This window comes from Aptenodytes patagonicus, chromosome W, assembly GCF_965638725.1.
Source record: "Aptenodytes patagonicus chromosome W, bAptPat1.pri.cur, whole genome shotgun sequence".
NCBI lineage: Eukaryota > Metazoa > Chordata > Aves > Sphenisciformes > Spheniscidae > Aptenodytes > Aptenodytes patagonicus.
The window spans coordinates 12,929,895-12,951,813 of NC_134981.1; the positions used below are offsets into that span (position 1 = coordinate 12,929,895).

Sequence of the window (21,919 nt, forward strand, 5' to 3'; positions counted from 1 at the left end):
CTGACTTGGTTTGGCAATGCAGGCAGAGCACTACGCTGTCAAAAAGATGGTAAGACTGGAGCATGCAGTATGTAAATTGGGAAATTTTAAAGAAATGTTAAAATTATAGTGCATCTGTTGAAATACTGTCGAAGGCAAATGGCTAGCGGAGAGATCTGGATACAAGTTGAATAATGAAAAAAATGGAGATTTCTGAATATGGTTGGTTTTAAGGAGGAAAAACCTGCAAAATCTGCATTTTATTTCTGGTAGGGATAGGTGTTTTAATGTATGAAGTATGAAATTTTGTTTTGAAAGATAATGGTAGAACTGAATATTGAACTTCCTAGCTGAGCAGCCTCCTTCCTACCTGCTCATTAGTGCAGAACTCCTAAGGCGCATCACTCTGTAAAAAGGGGATCATAATAAATATATGTGGGGAAAGGCATAAGCAGGCTTGTGGAAGATTACTAATGTCATTTCGTAAAATATTTTGTGTTGTACACATATTTTCAATTAATTGATGTTTTAGAGAGATAAATTGATAAAATGAATTCAGTCAATAAAATGCCAATACAATAATGCTACTAATGCAATTTTCAGCATGTATATTTGAGCGTGTACATGAATGTTTCCTGTCACCGATCAGCTCAGGAATTGAAACCGTTCAGCTCAGATGTTGAAAGTGAAGACTAATTTCCACCCTCTGCTGGAGAGGAGTTGAACCTGTACATTTACTTTGCATAGCACTTCTGGCATGGATACTTTCAATATCAATATCACCTCTCAGTTGTTCTGCTTTGACAGAGCAAAAAAGTGAGAACTCCTCTCCGGTCTAGTGATTGCCTTCCCTGGGAAGAAGGTTTTGGTTCCGGCTCTAGTTTATATTTGTTTAGGGAAAGGAGAACGTCAGCAGTGTACCTCGCTTCAGGAGACATACTATGTCTTGGGGGTTATGAATTTTCCCGAGAGGAGGGAGACTCTGGGCTCACCTGCCCACAGATAGATGAGGAAAGTCACATAGGTTTTCCTAGGTGTTGGTGAGAGCTCTAGGTATTGAGCTGTTTTGCAAAAGGAGGATGCGCGTGACGTGACCCCTAATGACTTCTCATGTTGTTCTGTTGTGAATTTGAACTTTTCCTTTGCTTTTCTAAAAAGTGTCTGAAATATATTTTAATCCTTTTTCATCAAAATATAAGTAAAAATGAAGAAAATTATCATTTTGATTTGATCTGAACACCAATTCTTCAGTTTAGAATAGTTCAGTTGGAAGGGACCTACAACTATCATCTAGTCCAACTGCCTGACCACTTCAGGGCTGACCAAGTTAAAGCATGTTATTAAGGGCATTGTCCAAATGCCTCTTAAACACTGACAGGCATGGGGCATTGACCACCTCTCTAGGAAGCCTGTTCCAGTGTTTGACCACCCTCTCGGTAAAGAAATGTTTCCTAATGTCAAGTCTGAACCTCCCCTGACACAGCTTTGATGCAGTTTCTCAAGTTATTTTCACAACAAACATGAGTTATTAATATATTGCTAAAATGCATAAACATTTTAATTAGATTTAATTACCTTTTGAAGCAAATGATTTAATGCAGCATGTGATATTAATGGATTACAATAAAACAACCTACTGAGTCTTAAAATGGTACTTCCACTTATTTTAAGGGAAGGGTTGAAAATATTGTTACATTCTCAGTACTTATTTTTATTTTTGAAGAAATATAGGCTTTGGAGCCAAAGATCAGCCATAAATAGCTGTAAAAGGGAATAATAATTTAACTTGATATATTTATGCTATTTTGATTACTTGTTCTTGCATTAGAATCTTGTACATCTGTGTAGATACACGAGGTGTATAAATATTCAGTCATGTATATTTGTTTTCACTCATGATGTAGGAGTACAAAGTCTGCGTATATAATCCATCAACTTGTTTCATACCTATCTATAGTTCTTTTGCACTTTTTCACATCTCTGTTTTTTCCCTTCACAAATTTGAATACTACCTCTTTTTTTTAGTTTAAAATAGTGCCCAGTCTTGCCTGCAATGAACTTTTTCAAGAAATGATATACCATATTCTGGTAAATGAAAATTCATGTTTGAAGTTGGTTGTCTGATCGTACTGTATCTTTGTACAGTTATACACACAAAGCCAGTTTTTACCTCTGATTATCAGAATGAAATTGTTAGTAGTAGTATATATGTCAAATACCAGAAATCTTGGTGTCTTATGTGAACTAAATTGATGGTTCACGTAAGAAATCTCATAGTCTTACGTGACTAAGTTTTTATTGTCAGAGGTATTCACCTCAAAAAACTAATTGTCACAACTCATTTGGTGGGCACAGGCCAGTCTCCTCGCCAAACCCCATGACTGAGATGTTATCAATAGCTACTGAGCAATGTCTTCCCCATAATCTCTTCTCCTGCTCCTTCTCTGAAGTAGAGAAAATGGACTTTTCCCCATCAGCAGAAACTTTAAAGATTACACTGATAATTGGGAGATTGAATTGGTTAAAAAAAATCTATTAAAGAAGAATATTAGGTGATATTGTCTGGCTTTCTTGGTTTTTCGAGGGAGTGTGGGTTAAATCACACGATGCTTTGTTGAGAAGAATTACAGAAGGCTTCTCCCAATTTAGCCTCTCAATTTTTACTTAGTATAGAGGCATCCTAAATGTCATGTTTCTAAATGGCACCCTTAAAATTACTGTCACTACAAAATTCTTAATTAAAGCAAGCGTTCCAACATGAGATATGAGATTATTTTGCAGCTGAAATATTTTTAGATCTGTCTCTTTCAAACTTTTTCTCATGCCTGTAAAGTGGGCATTTCTAATTTGAGAATGTGAATGCTTATTTTACAGTGATCTACTACAGAAATTTGCTGACACTTAAAGAGTGGCAATTTGCGATTGGTTTAAGGGTTGGTAATACAAAATTGAAAAAATCACTTGGAGTACCTACACAAAATGTTGCCTGATACCAAGAGGCTATGGTCTAACAGTTTGAACAGGGGGTAAATTCGAGGAAGATACATTACTTGTGCTGTGAGGCATGTTGATGCAGAAGCAATCTTGATGATCTGAATACAGGTCAGCATAGACAGGTTCAACCAGGCAGAAAACTCATTTGTGTGTCCTGACTCTTCGTCAGCACTTTTTCCTAGCTGGTAGCTATCTGGACAGGAGCACTAGCCTGTTTTTTTTGCCAAGGAACGGGGCTGAAGAAAGGAGGAACCATGTAAAGATGGGGGAATGCAAGAGCGATATCAGAGCTCTGCTGACAGTGGTGCACTGTTCTTGCCCAAGGTTAAGTGGAAGTCAGGCTTTAATTCTTTCTATTGTAGTTTAATAAGTTTCTCTGCAGAAAAAGCAACTGCAAGCATCAGATGTATTCAAGCACTTGTGGTAGGGGATTATTGGCTAAAAACAAAGACTCATTATTATATAATATTGCCATATTACATACATCTCTCTTTGTCCTCTCCATCCTCCCCTCCTGTATGCAATGAGGGCAATATTACTTCTCTACGTTTATTTTTCCATCTCGTAAATCTGAGACTTAATTTGTTAATGCCTGTAAAATACTATAAAAACTTTGGACAGAAGCTATTGCATGTGTACCAATAATTAAAAATCTTTTGATGAAATGTCCACTGCTTAAATATTAGTTGAATTTACTGAAAAAAAATTATATACACAAATATATGTGTGTGTGTGTAATGTTAATTAGTTAATTTTATAGTCACTTTCTGTGGAAAGTACCTGTATTGAGTTTGGATGGCAAGGTTTTGGTAGCAGGGGCTCTACAGGGGTGGCTTCTGTGAGAAGCTGCTAGAAGCTTCCCCTATGTCCGATAGAGCCAATGCCAGCCGGCTCCGCCACTGGCCAAGGCTGAGCCAATCAGTGACGGTGGTAGCACCTCTGTGATAACATATTTAAGAAGGGGGAAAAGTTGCTGCGCAGCAGCAATTGCAGCTGGGAGAAAGGAGTGAGAATATGTGAGAAACAACTCTGCAGACACCAAGGTCAGTGAAGAAGGAGGGGCAGGAGGAGCAGAGATTCCCCTGCAGCCTGTGGTGGAGACCATGGTGAGGCAGGCTGTCCCCCTGCAGCCCATGGAGGTCCACAGTGGAGCAGATATCCACCTGCAGCCCATGGAGGACCCCACACCAGAGCAGGTGGATGTGCCCAAAGGAGGCTGTGACCCCACGGAGAGCCCATGCTGGAGCAGGCTTGCTGGCAGGACTTGTGACCCCATGGAAGGAACCCACACTGGAGCAGTTCATGAAGAACTGTAGCCTGTGGGAAGGACTCACGTTGGAGAAGTTCACGGAAGACTGTCTCCTGTGGGAGGGACCCCACGCTGGAGCAGGGGAAGAGTGTGGAGTCCTCCCCCTGAGGAGGAAGGAGCGGCAGAAACGACGTGTGATGAACTGACCACAACCCCCATATCCCATCCCCCTGTGCCGCTTGGGGGGAGAGGTAGAGAAAATCAGGAGTGAAGTTGAGCCCAGGAAGAAGGGAGGGGTGGGTGGAAGGTGCTTCTAAGATTTGGTTTTATTTCTAATTATCCTAGTCTGATTTGATTGGTAATAAATTAAATTAATTTCCCCAAGTCAAGTCTGTTTTGCTCATGACGGTAATTGGTGAGTGACCTCTCCCTGTCCTTATCTCGACCCGCGAGCCTTTCATTATATTTTCTCTTCCCTGTCCAGCTGAGGAGGGGGAGTGATAGAGCAGTTTTGGTGGGCACCTGGCATCCAGCCACAGTCAACCCACCACAGTACCATGATTTTCTTTTCTAGTAATCAAGCCTGTAAAGCACTCAAGCTTTAAACCTATCCAAATGCCATAAGCAAAGCCTTTTGAAAGTAGTAAATTGCCATTCATTGGCTTCACTGGGCTCTGATCATGTCCCCCAAGAGCTGCATTCATCTAATCATCTGCCTTGCATATAAAATCACAACTGAGCAACAAATTGCAAATCTCCACTGCTAGCAAAACACACTTATCAGATACAACTCATGAAATTTGTCTGAAATTGTGCAAGTTTGTAATTTTTAGATACATTCTATGGCTATATAAAAGAGTCAGTATTGCTGAATTTTATTAACCTCTCTTTGAATTCCTTTTCTGCTACCAAGTAGGAAGTTGCACCAATATTTTAAAAATAACAGCAAGGCACATAAATTGGATCTCTAAGCATATATGGCTAACCTTGAAGTGAAGGACTTCAGTATTGGTCTGAAATCAAATTAACATTTCTGGTGGTCTGAAAACTTAATTTTATTTTTTTTTATATTTAATTGCTTTTAGTCTGAATCAGAATGAAACCATTAAGCTGGAAGATTCCCAGATCCAGCGCTGCTCATAATTCGGGCAGGGAAACGGAGTTTTCAGAACTCTGCCTCATCCCAGACTGACCAGTCTCAGGCAGGTAGAGAAAGCCTTTCTGCTGCTTCAGCAGGTTACCTAGCTAAGTTAGTGAAAGTTCATTAAGCTTGATATGTTTTAAATGAAAAAAGAATAGCAAATTTTGTTGAAATTTCCACCTGAAAAAGTGTCACAGGCTTCTACTTCATAATATTTCTGCCCTTCAACCTCAGCACTTGAAGTGTAGGAGATGCTGTTAGTACTCTACTGTAGTGCGTGCTTTACAATCGAAAGGGGTGAGCCACAAAAGGGACTGTTTCAGCCATGCAAGATTCCTCGTTTGTGTTTACTTAACAGAAGCTAAAAGCTGTCAGAGCAGAAATAGAGGGGAATAAAGAATATAAATCAACAATTTCAGGAAAATAGTTTATCTTTTAAAAACAAAACAAAACCCAAACCCAACCTTTTGCCTTCCTAAAGCTTTGCAAACTAAAGTATGTTCAGATGAGGAAAGTTTTATCCATAGAGAAGGACAACACAACTACAGAAGTAACCTGTTTGCTAGTGCAAAACTGGCCAATGTGAAGAAGTGACACTTCACTAGTCATTTTAATACATTTGTATTAATGTGATCACAGAGGTAGGTTATGGTAAATTCCAAGTTTGGAAATTTTAAAATAAAAAAAATTGCTGCATTTTATATTGTCTTTCACATTATACATTCAGAGGCCAGAACTCGTAAATCATATACACAGTTATATCTGAGCCAAAATCATGAAAACACTCCACAATACATTTGCAACATTTAAATAGAATTTGTTCCATGGAGGATGTTGAATGCAATATTTCTTGTTAAAATATAAGGAATTTCATATTTAATTTGCATGCCTTTTTCCCCAGAAGCAGCATGTTTTCCTCTAGGGAAGGGGTATGTGTGTGTTTAAGAGAGAGACAGATGGGCAGAATGAAAATGGATAGCTGGGCAGAAGGGGATATCCTCACTTTCAAGCTGTGAAAAAAATGGTGATTATTTTTCAGAAAGTTTTCAAGCACAGACAGCTGTGCAATCATGAAAAGAATTCGGGTCCCCTGAAGAAAACCTTCCCTTCTTCCTCCTGTCCTTTCCAACACATTCCAGTAATTATCTGCAAGTTGCAGATGTTTTCAGGCATGTCTAGCTTTGCTCTCTATTACTAAAAGAATAATATAGTTGCACAGCAAGAGAAAGATGGCATGTCCTATGAGAATCAAATTCTGACATGGATAATACCAAGTTTAGTGCTTGTTACAGTATGTTGTAATAAAGTTTTAAATTACTGTTATTTCTACTAAGATTGTTTTGTTCTATATAGGACATTGATTTCTCTGTTAGGTGAATTGATGATGCATGAAGCAAAAGAAATAAAGCTGTATTTGAAGGTGAGAGGAAAAAAATGTCAGAGTATTCATTTCACTGAGCATCTGCTAGTCAATCAAAATATTTAACTAGAGAGAAGGCAAGTTTTCCATGGAAAGCTTGTGAAAATTTTCTACAGTTCTTGACTCTCTGAATGTGTAGAGAAATCATGTCTCAGATGCATCAGGTTTGATTTGAAAAATTTTACAAGTGATTTGAATGAATATCTTTTTCAAAGGCCTTCCACTTTATAACGTGACTGATAAGTATTTGTGACAATTTAATGAAGTTTTACTGATACTTTTTGCTTTTTTTTTAAATAAAAATAATCAGATTTTCACGATCTTTCTGCAAACTCAGAAAAATGTGATCTTAAGCAAAGCCCTGACTGCTCTGTAGCCTCAAGTCACAGCACCCAGTGCCTTTGAGATGCTGTTCACTCTGCTGTGTGGTTTGAGAGACCACTGAAAACTTCTGTTGGGTCAATCTGGGTGTGCCATAAGGATAATCATATATCAAAACACACTGATTCAAGGACATTGAGACTGCTGTGTCAAAGAAAGCAAATCTGAATTACTTTTTACACTGTTGTATATACAGCAAATTAACTAACTTAGAGCTGAAATTTCCTTCTTTAAGACCCAGTTTTCTCAGGGTTGGTGTTGTGGTTTAACCTCAGTCGGCAAGCGAGTACCACACAGCCGCTCGCTCACTCGCACCCCCCGCCCCGCCCCCCCAGGTGGGATGGGGGAGAGAATTGAAAGAGTAGAAGTGAGAAAAACTCGTGGGTTGAGATAAAAACAGTTTAATAATTGAAATAAAATAATAACAATAATAATAATGTAATAATAATAATAATACACAAAGCAAGTGATGCACAGTACAATTGCTCACCACCCGCCGACCGATGCCCAGCCAGTCCCCGAGCAGCAGCCCCCCCCGGCCAGCTTTCCCCAGTTTATGCACTGAGCATGACGTCACATGGTATGGAATGTTTCTTTGGCCAGTTTGGCTGTGCCCCCCTCCCAGCTTCTTGTGCACCTCCAGCCTTCTCAGTTGGTAGAGCATGGGAACTCACGTACCCGTGCCCCTAGGGCTGCAGTAGGTTTTCCATCCCACTTCCTCATGTCCTCTCCGTGGTCACGCAGGTAAAACCATAGGGTGCCCCGTGGTGTGTACCCTTTATATCCTCTCTCTTGAGCAAAAGAACGCTAACTCCTAATAGCCAAGATATTGGTCCATACAGGTGGGGAGTAGGACCTATCCTCTCTGAGTTGCTGGACCTCCCAGGACAGTTTCTCCACAGCCGAGACGGGAGAAGATGAGAGACTTTCTTCGTATTGCCGGAGTTGCCTAGCCAATTCATCCTAGCAACAACTAAAACATCAGTGTGTTATCATCAACTTTGTTCTCCTCCTAAATCCAAAACACAGCACTGTACCAGCTACTAGGAAGGAAATTAACTCTATCCCTGCCGAAACCAGGACAGTTGGATATATAAAGTGGAAAATAAAATGCCTGTTAGAATTCATAGTGCCTTACATTATTAAGCTTGGTAGAAACATTGATTGATTAATACTAAGTTGTTCTTTATCACTTCTTGGGTAGGCACTCATTTTGAACAGACCGTTCATCCTACCCAGGACAGCATGTAGCAATAAATAAACCACCAAAGCTTCAGCACCATATTCCAGAGCTGTAAAAAGCATCGTTATTACCGTAAGTTTAGAAAGTATAGTAGATAAATTATGAGTGAAAAGATCACCGACAGGGCTATGAATCCAACTAGTTTTATTTGAAAATACCAAAGTAATAATTAGTGTGATTTTTTTATTATTATTTCTGTATAAAATGATTCTTTAAAATATAGAAAAAATGTCTTTCAACTGTCTTTTTATACTTTTTCATACTCAAAAACTTTTTTTCACCTAGAGATATTAAATCCCTGAGTCATTTAGAAACATTGAAACGTTTCAGGAATAATTCAGTGCAGATTACTGTGCTGACCTCTATTTTCAGTTAATGGCAACTAGTAGTAACTGTACTGAGTGAGCTTCAGAGGAACACTAAGCTCTGTAGCTGTTTGCTATGGGGAGAAAAGTGCGAAGGTCAGTTCTTGCTTCTCATTATGAGCTCTGAAAGATGTTGTTACCCCCAGGCTCTTATTTTTTTGCCTCATTCTTGAAAATTTTGTGTCATAGGCCTATCTCTTTCTTGCTTTTTGTCAACATTTTATAATACCTTATATAAATCTGGAACTCTGAGATTGTACATTTTAAATTTATAACTATCCTCATTGTGTATGTGTGTGTGTGAGAAGTAGCAAAAATAAACAGATAATGCTAAAAATAGTTTGAAACAAAGGGCTACCTCTGTGTCTCAATAGCAGCTCCTTGCACCATCTCATGAAGCTTTTCAGCGTGCTCTTGGTTACACAAATAGTAGGATGTTCTGAACTGGTAGGCAAGGAACGCATTGTTTTACTTTCTCTGCACAGGTCACAGAAGGGCAATACAGGGAGTCACATCTAGTTTTTTCTCACCTGAAAGAAAAATATCATGTAACATGGCCAAAAGAACAGCATTTGGAAACATTTTCCTAAAAGAAAATGTCCAATTCATTTCTAAATAAAAAATGAATCATAATATAATAAGACTTTTTCTTACTAACTAATCAAATCATACTATATTGTGGGCTAAAATCAAAATACAAAACTGATACAATCTCACAGTCCTTAGCATTCAATCTTATTTTATTACTGAAGCCCTAACTTTACCACAACTTGTGCTGACATTCAACATCACGAACTCCAGTGTGTTTTGCATAGTCACAGTGCGTAACAACCCTTTAAACTGTGGATTACTGTAGGATAAAATCAGCTGGTTCAGTATTATATTTTATGTTGATTGTGTGGCTGGTTTTTGTGCTGCTTTGGTTAGCCTTCATTACTACTCACTGTGCTGGTTAAACATAAAGGTCAATCTGAAATCAAGCAATGCTTTGTTTAGGAGTGAGCCTCAGATACATGTACATCTCTTGTGATTATTTCCTAGTTGTTTTCCACTCATTTTCAGGATTCCTTGGAGAAGCCTATTCTCCCAAAAAAGCTTTGTGAAATATTTTGGTCAATAGCACTGTAAGAGTGTTGTGGTAATTGTACCTATAGATCATAGTAGCAGTGATATATTAATTTAGTGGTTCTTTCTGTATGGTAATTCTGGATTATTGAAAAGGAATCTAGCACAGCAATAAGCCTATTATATGAATTTAAAAAGTGAAAAGAGAAATTTGGAAGTTTGTGCAAGTGTATAGATATAGTGAACACAATCACATGCTAAACAAAAATACATAGAGTCTGGATAAAACTATATATTTAGAGCAATTAGTATTCACATTTATTGTAAGATTGAAAATGTGTAAGACAAATCACATTGTGGTACATGGGGAATTACTTGAAAAGCCTATTTTATGCAATTTCTGAGTACCAGTTAAAGGTACCTTGCCATCTACTCTCTCAAATGATAGTCAAGCCTAAGCTCTGTAGGCTTACCTTGGAATAAACAATTTTAAAACTGGAAATTCTCATGCCACTCTCCCTTTAGTGTGTTTTACAGTTCATTATATATATTCTCAGATCAGCAATTGGTAAACTGAGAAATATTTTCAGGGATAAATTTAAAACAAAGGGAATTTATGAACCTGGATCACTGGGAGAATAAAACAAGCAACCTCTGAAATATAATGTAATCCATATGCTCTGTGAAAGTCTAGCAAAAACTAAACTTGTGCTTCTGAAATGTTTTGTGGCCAGTTAAACTATTATTATTGTTGATTGCCATGAACCTTTACCAAGATGAGGGTGTATGTCACATGCCAGGAGGCTTGTACTAGTGTGATGCAAGTGGCCTGGAAGTCAGTGCTGGAGCACTGTGCTGGTGGCATGTCCACCGTGTGTCCACTGCCCAGGGCCCCACTGTGACAGAGAGCTGGAGCAGGCAGATAGTTGTGGAGCCAATGCCGCCTCTGGTCTACTAGAAAGTCTACTGAGTCCATGGGGAACAGTTGTTGACTGGTTTTTGTGCCTCTCCAGATCAAGTTTAGCTGAACAGATCATGCTGCCGTGCTTACCTTGAATGTTAGAATAGAATATTTTCAGTTGGAAGGGACCTACAACGATGATCTAGTCCAACTGCCTGACCACTTCAGGGCTGACCAAAAGTTAAAGCATGTTATTAAGGGCATTCTCCAAAAGCCTCTCAAACACTGAAAGGCTTGGGGCTCGTTTAGTAAGGGAGGAAGAAGCTTCTTCTAGAAGGGAGCCGGAGGAAGAAGTGGACGAGGCAGACTACCCTGGAGAAGGGCCATCACGAGAACAGGAAGAGGAGGGCCGGCAACTGCTCGGGGAGGAAGAAGAGGAAGAACTCACGAAACAGGCAGTGACCACCCGATCTCTATCCCTGAGTGAGCTGTGAGATATACGAAAAGATTTCAGCCGTCGTCCAGGCGAGCATATTGTCACCTGGCTGCTCCGATGCTGGGATAATGGGGCCAGTAGCCTGGAATTAGAGGGTAGGGAAGCCAAGCAGCTGGGATCCCTTTCCAGGGAAGGGGGCATTGACAAAGTAATTGAAAAAAGGGACACAAGTCCTCAGCCTTTGGAGGCGACTCTTGTCAAGCATGAAGGAAAGGTATCCCTTCAAGGAAGATGTCATATGTCGCCCAAGCAAGTGGGCCACCATGGAGAAGGGTATCCAGTTCCTGAGAGAATTAGCTGTGCTGGAGGTGATTTATGGTGACCTGAACAATGAACAGCTATCCAAAGATCCAGACGAAGTCAAGTGCACACGACCCATGTGGCGGAAGTTTATAAGGAGCGCACCATCGTCATATGCCAATTCATTGGCAGTGATGACCTGGAAAGATGGAGAGGAACAAACAGTGGATGAATTGGCTGGTCAACTCCGGCAATACGAAGAAAGTCTCTCTTCTTCCCTCAGCGCTCAGCTGTGGAGAAACCGTCCGAAAAACTGTCCCGGGAGTTCCAGCAACTCAGAGAGGATAGGTCCTACTCCCCACCTGTACGGACCAGTATCTCGGCTATTAGGAGTCAGCGTTCTTTTGCTCAAGAGAGAGAATATAAAGGGTACACACCACGGGGCACCCTATGGTTTTACCTGCGTGACCTCAGAGAGGACATGAGGAAGTGGGATGGGAAACCTACTGCAGCCCTAGGGGCACGGGTACGTGAGTTGCAAGGGAAAACAATCACAGAAGGGGGTTCTTCCAGGAACATTGCTGCTCCAGTTTCCAGCGGGCAGTTCCCCAGAGTAGAAGGGCTGATCTTACTCCTGATCTTAATGAAGAAACTTCTGACTCGTATGTACAAGAAATAAGAAACGAGTACTGTCATGAGGATTAGAGGGGCCCTGCCTCCAGCCAGGGGGAGGAAAGGGACAACCGGGTTTACTGGACTGTGTGGATTCGGTGGCCTGGCCCATCAGACCCACAGGAGTATAAGGCTCTAGTGGACACCGGTGCACAGTGTACCCTAATGCCATCAAGCTATACAGGGGCAGAACCCATCTGTATTTCTGGGGTGATGGGGGGGATCCCAACAGCTAACTGTATTGGAGGCTAAAGTGAGCCTAACTGGGAATGAGTGGCAAAAGCACCCCATTGTGACTGGCCCAGAGGCTCCGTGCATCCTTGGCATAGACTGCCTCAGGAGAGGGTATTTCAAGGACCCAGACTATTGTGGCCTGAACGAAGTCACGCCACCGCTGAGTGCTGCTGTGCCGGACATGCTATAGAACTTCAATACGAACTGGAGTCAAAGGCAGCCAAGTGGTATGCCACAATTGATATTGCTAATGCGTTTTTCTCAATCCCTTTGGCAGCAGAGTGCAGGCCACAGTTTGCTTTCATTTGGAGGGGCGTCCAGTACACCTGCAACCGACTGTCCCAGGGGTGGAAACACAGCCCCACCATTTGCCATGGACTGATCCAGACTGCACTGGAACAGGGTGGAGCTCCAGAACACCTGCAATACATTGATGATATCATTGTGTGGGACAACACAGCAGGAGAAGTTTTTGAGAAAGGGACGAAAATAGTCCAAATCCTGCTGAAGGCCGGTTTTGCCATAAAACAAAGTAAGGTCAAGGGACCTGCACAGGAGATCCAGTTTTTAGGAATAAAATGGCAAGATGGACGTCATCAGGTCCCAATGGATGTGATCAACAAAATAACAGCCATGTCTCCACCAACTAGCAAAAAGGAAACACAAGCTTTCTTAGGCGTTGTGGGTTTTTGGAGAATGCATATTCCAAATTACAGTCTGATTGTAAACCGTCTCTGTCAAGTGACCCGAAAGAAGAACGATTTCAAATGGGGCCCTGAGCAACGACAAGCCTTTGAACAAATTAAAGAGGAGATAGTTCATGCAGTAGCCCTGGGGCCAGTCCGGGCAGGACAAGATGTAAAAAATGTGCTCTACACTGCAGCCGGGGAGAACGGCCCTACCTGGAGCCTCTGGCAAAAGCACCAGGGGAGACTCGAGGTCGACCCCTAGGGTTTTGGAGTCGGGGATACAGAGGATCCGAGGCCCGCTAAACTCCAACTGAAAAAGTGATATTGGCAGCATATGAAGGGGTTCGAGCTGCTTCGGAAGTGATCGGCACTGAAGCACAGCTCCTCCTGGCACCCCGACTGCCGGTGCTGGGCTGGATGTTCAGAGGGAGGGTCCCCTGTACACATCATGCAACTGATGCTACGTGGAGTAAGTGGGTCGCACTGATCACACAACAGGCTCGAAAAGGAAACCCCAGTCGCCCAGGAATCCTGGAAGTGACCATGGATTGGCCAGAAGGCAAAGATTTTGGAATATCGCCAGAGGAGGAGGTGACACGTCCTGAGGAGGCCCCAATGTATAATAAACTACCAGAAAATGAGAAGCAATATGCCCTGTTCACTGATGGGTCCTGTCATCTTGTGGGAAAGCATCGGAGGTGGAGGGCTGCTGTGTGGAGTCCTATACAACAAGTGGCAGAAACTGCTGAAGGAGAAGGTGAAGCAAGTCAGTTTGCAGAGGTGAAAGCTATCCAGCTGGCTTTAGACATTGCTGACCGAGAAAAGTGGCCAGTGCTCTGTCTCTAGACTGACTCATGGATGGTGGCAAATGCCCTGTGGGGGTCGTTGCAGCAATGGAAGCAGAGCAACTGGCAGCGCAGAGGCCAACCCATCTGGGCTGCCGCATTGTGGCAAGATATTGCTGCCCGGGTGGAGAACCTGGTTGTAAAAGTCCGTCACGTAGATGCTCACGTACCCAAGAGTCGGGCCACTGAAGAACATCAAAACGACCAGCAGGTGGATCAGGCTGCTAAGATTGAAGTGGCTCAGGTGGATCTGGACTGGCAACAGAAGGGTGAATGATTTCTAGCTCAGTGGGCCCATGACACCTCAGGCCACCAAGGAAGAGATGCAACATACATTTATTTAACATAGGTTAAAGCCTCTTTGGTATGTGGGATGATGGCTGAAATATAAATATGGGGAAGCCTGGCAGATCGATTATATCACACTCCCACAAACCCGCCAAGGCAAGCGCCACGTGCTTACAATGGTGGAGGCAACCACCGGATGGCTGGAAACATATCCTGTGCCCCATGTCACTGCCTGGAACACTATCCTGGGCCTTGAAAAGCAAGTCCTATGGCGACATGGCACCCCAGAAAGAATTGAGTCAGACAACGGGACTCATTTCCGAAACAACCTCATAGACACCTGGGCCAAAGAGCACGGCATTGAGTGGGTGTATCACATCCCCTGTCATGCACCAGCCTCTGGGAAAATCAAACGTTACAATGGACTGTTAAAGACTACACTGAGAGCAATGGGTGGCGGGACATTCAAACATTGGGATACGCATTTAGCAAAGGCCACCTGGTTAGTCAACACTCGGGGATCTGCCAATCGAGCTGGCTCTGCCCAGTCAAAGCTTTTACGTACTGTAGAAGGGGATAAAGTTCCTGTAGTGCACATAAAAAATATGCTGGGGAAAACAGTCTGGGTTATTCCTGCCTCGGGCAAAGGCAAACCCATCCGTGGGATTGCTTTTGCTCAAGGACCTGGGTGCACTTGGTGGATAATGCGGGAGGATGGGGAAGTCCGATGTGTACCTCAAGGGGATTTGATTTTGGGTGAGAATAGCCAATGATCTGAATTATGTGATATTAAGCGCTACATAATATTATATGCCATACTAATGATATTACAATAAGAATCACCCAGATTAATGGAGAATGAACTTCAGTGAAACCAAGCAAAGCACAGTGATGATGGTACCAGAACTGACTTCAACATGAAACAATCCAGCACCGCATACCATCTCCATTTTTCCTGCCCTGGAAGATTATTACGACAGATGGAGCCCAAAGTCATGGACTAAATGAACTCACGGAACATTTTAGAGGGATGGCCCATTGCATAAGGGAATGATATCTGTCTCTCTCTCTCTATATATATATAAAAAGAAACCCCGGAAAAGGGGTGGTGATTAATGGAAATGTATTGGAAAATGTCGGACTTGGGCATGACGTAGATGGTATAGAATAAGGGGTGGATACTGTCCTGGTTTCAGCAGGGATAGAGTTAATTTCCTTCCTAGTAGCTGCTATAGGGCTGTGTTTTGGATTTAGGATGAGAACAAAGTTCATAACACACTGATGTTTTAGTTGTTGCTAGATAATGCTTACACTAGCCAAGGACTTTTCAGTTTCCCATGCTCTACCGACTGAGAAGGCTGGAGGTGCACAAGAAGCTGGGAGGGGGGCACAGCCAAACTGGCCAAAGAAACATTCCATACCATGTGACGTCATGCTCAGTACATAAACTGGGGAAAGCTGGCCGGGGGGGGCCGCTGCTCGGGGACTGGCTGGGCATCGGTCGGCGGGTGATGAGCAATTGCACTGTGCATCACTTGCTTTGTGTATTATTATTATTACATTATTATTTTTGTTATTATCATTTTATTTCAATTATTATACTGTTTATATTTCAACCCATGAGTTTTTCCTCACTTCTACTCTTCCAATTCTCTCCCCCATCCCACCAGGGTGGGGTGAGTGAGTAGCTGTGTGGTACTCAGTTACCGACTGAGGTTAAACCATGACAAGTTGCTATTAGCTGGGCTGATTGTTTTAGCCTGTTTAAATCACCTGTGCTGCTGGTTGCAGGCTCTGCCCCTTGCTGGCTTGTCCAATCAGCAGGTCTTGGCTCAGTCACTTGGGGAATGCCTCTTGTTTATCTGTAGTCTGTCCTTGGCTGTGTTTGTGTCTTTCTGCTGCTTCTTGCTGCTATTGCTGTTTCTTGCTGTTACTGCTGCTTTTTGCACTGCTCTGGTATCTTTGTAGTTCTTACAATGTTTCCATTTGTAAATAAGGTATTGGTGTTTTTTATGGGGTTCTTTTGGAAACAAAGGAATGCTGAAAGCTTGCATGGAAGTATATTCAAGTCATGGAATTGCATAATAATTTAGGTTGGGAGGAACCTGTGGGAGGTTATCTAGTCCAACTGCATCTACAATGTAGGACTACCAAGTTAGATCAGTTCTCAAGCGGAAGAAGAGGTTATGCTTTAGTTTCAAGCTTTCTCAGTTTCAAATTCAGTTTCAGTTCTTTTATTGAACAAGAATAACTTTCTTTAACAATTTAACATTTAGGAGTTTTCCTAACTTTCTTAAAAACTGTTGGGTATATATTACTGTCCCCTGGGTATCTTCCATCAGGATGGATGTATGTTCTATGTAATAGGTGGGTTTATGCACTGTTTCTATAGTAGATACTAAAGTTATGAGTCTGGCTCTCTACCATCTGTATCAAGCACTGTTAGCAGCATTCAGAGGGGAGCCTTTAGATACTTTGGGAACAAAATAGTGAAATGTGGTATCCATTTTATACTATGGAAGTTGCAATTATTATTGTCCAGACTTATTAGCTAGCTCTGAAAGAAGATAGACTATCAGGTTGTAAAAATGCATGAAAATTCAATTCAGATTGTCAAAGTGGATCAAGGTTTTGATCTTATCTAATTTTTGTTTCTATTTTTTGCTTCAGTGCTTTTTTTCTCTTCCTGTAATTTTATTCTGGCAATGGAATGGTATGAGTACATTTGCAAAGAGGTACTTATATTTAATATGTTATCTGTTAGATATTTGGGTTTCCATTTGGATAGAAGCCTTAAAAAAATATTGCATTGCTAAAGCACTTGTGATTGGCACCAAGACATAGTTTTATAAACACACTAATAGGTTTTGACAGGAGTCTGGAGAAGTCTACTGAGTGCCACACATGCACACCTTTCAGATATGCCATGGAGTGATAAGCCATGGTACTGTCTTTATCCTAGATGCATATTCTTGAGAAGGAAAGCACATAATGAAATGTATTAATTACTTTGTCTTCTCTATTGACTGTGAATATATTGAATGAGTTAAAACAATGAGAGTTTTCTTAGCATTAACAAAATGTTTAAGCATCCTCATATATGTTGTATCTCTATGCAAAAGCATATTATAATTACTAACCTCATTTGGGCAAAACTGACACCGAGTTTCAGTACTGTAATTAATTTGTATAGAACCAAAAATGTACTTGAGGTGAAGAAACAGTGTGATAGAGACCACATTACATCAACCGTTCTGTTTCTTCGTTTTTTTAGGTTTTACTGGGACTTAATCATGCTCATAATGATGGTTGGAAACCTTGTCATTATACCAGTTGGAATCACGTTCTTCACAGAACAAACAACACCACCATGGATTATTTTCAATGTGGCATCAGACACTGTTTTTCTATTGGACTTAATCATGAATTTTAGAACTGGGACTGTAAATGAAGACAGCTCTGAAATAATACTGGACCCTAAAATTATTAAGATGAATTACTTGAAAAGCTGGTTTGTGGTTGACTTTATCTCATCAATACCAGTGGATTATATCTTTCTCATTGTAGAAAAAGGAATGGATTCGGAGGTTTACAAGACGGCAAGAGCACTTCGTATTGTGAGATTTACAAAAATCCTCAGCCTGTTACGTTTATTACGCCTTTCGAGACTGATTAGATACATACACCAGTGGGAAGAGGTAAGATATATATGGTTATAACATCATTCGCTAAGATCTTATACCTACAAAAAAACTATTCAGGTCTCTCCGAAGAGCTACGCACAAACCAGAATGGAATAAAGAGTTTTTACTCCCCAGTTAGTGTAATTACATACAGGTGCTAGTAGAAAAGCCTTGTTGGAAAAAAGTGCAAAGAAGTAACCATCTTCTGTCTGCTAACCACAGAGACCAAAAATATGTTTGGGACCATCATCTCCTTTTGAGAATATTAGCAATTTTAGCAACCACCTAAAACTGCATTTGAGTTTGGTGACTAGCACTTAGACTTATGAAGTTAATACTCTTGTAATCACAGAGAATTTAAAATACGTGTTCATATTTTTCTATTTCAGGAGAAATTGAAACCATTTATAATTGAGTAGATTTCCTAGAATGCTCATTGTTTGAAGGCTGTATGTAGGCTGAATATATCAAATGCTGACCTTCTTAACAAAAAATGGGTAGTTCAAATTTTGAGTCATTCCCTTCTAAACTGTCAACTCCACTATTTCCAGACGTGACCTTATGCTGCCTGCCAATTTGGCATGGTGACGTTTCCAGGAAATTATGGCATTCCCTAATTTGGCATGCTCATGGCTTGGAAGTGTTTAATGCTTTGGCACATAGCACCATGATTCAGTCATTTAATTTCTTGCCTGTTCCCATTTCTGTAGTTCGAAATATCATGATATGTTTTAAAAGGAAGTGCTAAAAATATAGGAAAAATAACTGCTGTTTTCTAAACCTTTCTTGCAGCAAGTGTAATGAGAATTATTTTGTAAAGCATTTTCACAGAAACATTGTTAAAATAGATTTGCATAAACTTATTTACCTATTTTAATGAACATTTATTTAATTAAATGAATATTGAAGGATTATTTGGTACCATTTCTGGTGCTTTTTCTGCTGCCTATCTCCCTTTTGAAGTATTATGTTCACTTTCCAGTTTAATAGAAACCTAAATGCAAAGCCATCTCACAAATAATGTCAGATCATATTTAAAAATGGCACGATGCTGGATGATACTAAGTATCAAAGTAATAAATTTACAGTTGTTTCTCAAAACCCTCCTGAAATAGGTCATTATTTTTTTTATTACTATATTTTGTAAATTCTACTTCTTTTGCCTCCCTGTAATGCAGTGTAACTATATTTTTGACACAGAAATAGAACACTGCAGTTTTGTACTCAATTTAACTAAGGCAAATGATTAAGCTTATCTTGCAGCTTTACCATAAAGCTGTGCTTTTGTTTCTGTGTTTTACAGAGAGACAACCTTCTGAAATATGTTCAATGACGTTATTTTCTGGCAGCTTGAGTTAATAGCTTACCACTATAAAGCCCTACTAAGCAGAGAAATTAATACTCTTTTCCCCCTTCTGTCTGTTCCCAAAAATAAATCAGGTATTCTAAATCAAAAGTAGTTGAATCGAGCACTAAGTGGGACTAGAAGTGACCAGAAGATGTGGTCCGAACTAGCAATAGCTGGTGTTTGGCTCGTAATCTATAGCTAATGGCTGCTGATGTCTCCAGGCTGCTTGATTGCAATTTCACCTTTGATTCCACTGGTAAAACTCGCAAAATATTTTTTGTATGATACTTTATTTGGCAAGTATTGAAAAATAAGTAGAATCCATCTTTTTGTGTTTGATAACACATTATAGAGCTCCCTGGATGTTCTCAGGAAGGTAAAGAGGATCTGAAATTTTTTTGTTTTTGAGCCTGTAATAAAGCAGCAAGAAGCTTGTTGGCTGCTTTCAAAAAAGAGTTCTGATGACTGTGAGAACATGTGGGAACAGTGATGAATATGTAGACTGAATCAAGTTTTGATAAATCCCAAAATGAAATGTGTGCAAAAAAAAAAATTAATCTTTTCTTTAGTATCTTATAGAGATCAGAAATGAAGGCGGTCCATGGATTTTCATATTTGGCTTTTGTTATCACAGTAGTTGATTATTATTTTGAATGTAGGGTGTGAAACTGTTCTGCATGGTAATTCATTACTACTTTGGAGAAATTGTATGTTATAGCATTGTAATGTTTTAAAACAACAAAACTGGCTAGGGATGAACTTTGCTGAATTAGGAAACAATAGTTGGATGATTCCATAGGGGTAGTCAGTGAGACCTTTGCTGCTGATATTAATCTTTTCTGTATTGTGTGTGTGTTTGCGCATGCACAACAGGGAGCAACTGTTAACTAAATTTTATGACACAGAACTAGCACCTGTTTGTGTGTGGTTAAAAGGATTTAATAGTTTTTGCATATGAGCTGACTTGTTGGTTTTAAATGTGGTGCAGATAAATCTGAAATACTATGTATTTGGATCCAGAATAGTGAGCATTATGTCAAAAATATTGAGAGGACAGTCAGCAAACTCATTCTTCGTAAACTGCCAAGACAATACTTCCTGGAAAACTGATTAATGAACAAACCAGGATGTATAATAAGGCTTTTATCCCACTGAGGTATTTATACATCCTCAAACAGAAGAGACAGGTTAAAATTATTTGAGCTTTTCCTGTTTTAGTATCACATACCTGGACTTCAGTTGGTTAGTATCCTGAAATTTAAGATGAGTAGGCAAAAAATTAAAAGATTTTTATATACTACTGAAACATGGTTCCTTTTCTTTATTTATTTTCACATCATTTAAATCAATTAAATCAGGATCAAGCTGCTAACAGCCACATAGAGTAATATTGAGGTAAATAATGTATGCATTGTAGAAGCTTTCTCCTTAACTGTTATGAGGGAACAGAGCTATAGCCTGTGGTGTGATATACATGAAATCTGACTGATATATATATTAATATAAGTCTGATGTTCATAGCTTATCCAAATGAATGACTCAGTGGAAATGAGAAGAAACACTTAAACAAGGGGACAGGAGATATGTTGGCAGGAATTCATTTACTGAATTTGCAAATTTACATTGTCCTAAAACTGGTTTTAGCTACAATATCTAATATGCCAGTCTTTTACAACCCAGATGTTGACAAACAGTTCATATACTTATTTAAACAAAACTATTTAATGTAATATGCAAGGAAAAATTTGTTATTTAAATTGCTGATTGCAGAAATTATACTTTTGCAATAATTTCTTACAGTGGGTTTGGTTTGGATTTATTCTTTTAGCATAGGTTCCTAAAAATACCAAACAGGAAGTACTGGACCTAATTCTTATTTACTTTAACTTTATTAAATTCAGAGAATACAGTATGAGAGAACCAATAACATATTCCTGAGATGATCAGGAAGTGAATATGCAGAGAACTAGACAATAGTTAACGTCAAACCAAAGCCATGGAAGAAAATATGTTTGCTTGAGATAAAATAATTATAGAATGTTGAATGATCAAATTCATAATTCTCTTTTGTAAAATACTTCTAAGAGATTGAGACTGCTTAAGCTGCTGACCCCTGAACATTTTACATATGCATGCAACTAGTAAGTTATTCTTGGTTACCAATGCTCATAGATAACTGAACAATTAAAAATAGAAGATATGAACAATTAGGAATAAATACATTGTTACAGTCAACTAATTTACATTTTTAAATATGAATTTTCCTTTTTTTCTTTCTGTTAAGAGATGTCAAATGATATGCCACTTTGCTTTATATTTGCCTATGATATAAATTTATTTATTCTTTCAAATAACAGTATTTTCTGAAAGTTGCTTAAAAAACAGACTTTAATAGCTTTGCTTAAAGCTATTCTAATCACAGGACAAGATCTAGTAGATGTATGAATAAATAAAAGTGGTACTTCTAAAATTGTACCCTAAGTCTCTCGTTCTGAGATGCCTGATTATTTCGAATTAGAACAAATTTTAAAGTGACTGAATGCTTATTGCAAGATGTGCAAAAAGTTATGTTTTGCAAAAAATTATCTAGCAAAATACATAATAATTGTAAATTGCAGCCATATCTTATTTTGGTTTGACTTGTACTGAAATCTGAAATTGTCCCTCAGGGTCCATATTGGGACCA

General features: G+C 39.8%; 1 protein-coding gene across 2 annotated transcripts in view; it reads left to right on the forward strand.

The window, feature by feature from the left end:
• LOC143171899 (potassium/sodium hyperpolarization-activated cyclic nucleotide-gated channel 1-like) overlaps window positions 1-21,919 on the forward strand; it is a 211,609-nt gene that overhangs the window by 12,766 nt on the left and 176,924 nt on the right. For both annotated transcript variants that reach the window (XM_076361067.1, XM_076361068.1), the window contains exon 2: window positions 17,477-17,900. In XM_076361067.1, coding sequence (XP_076217182.1) covers window positions 17,477-17,900 — 424 coding nt within the window. The remainder of the gene's footprint in view (window positions 1-17,476; window positions 17,901-21,919) is intronic.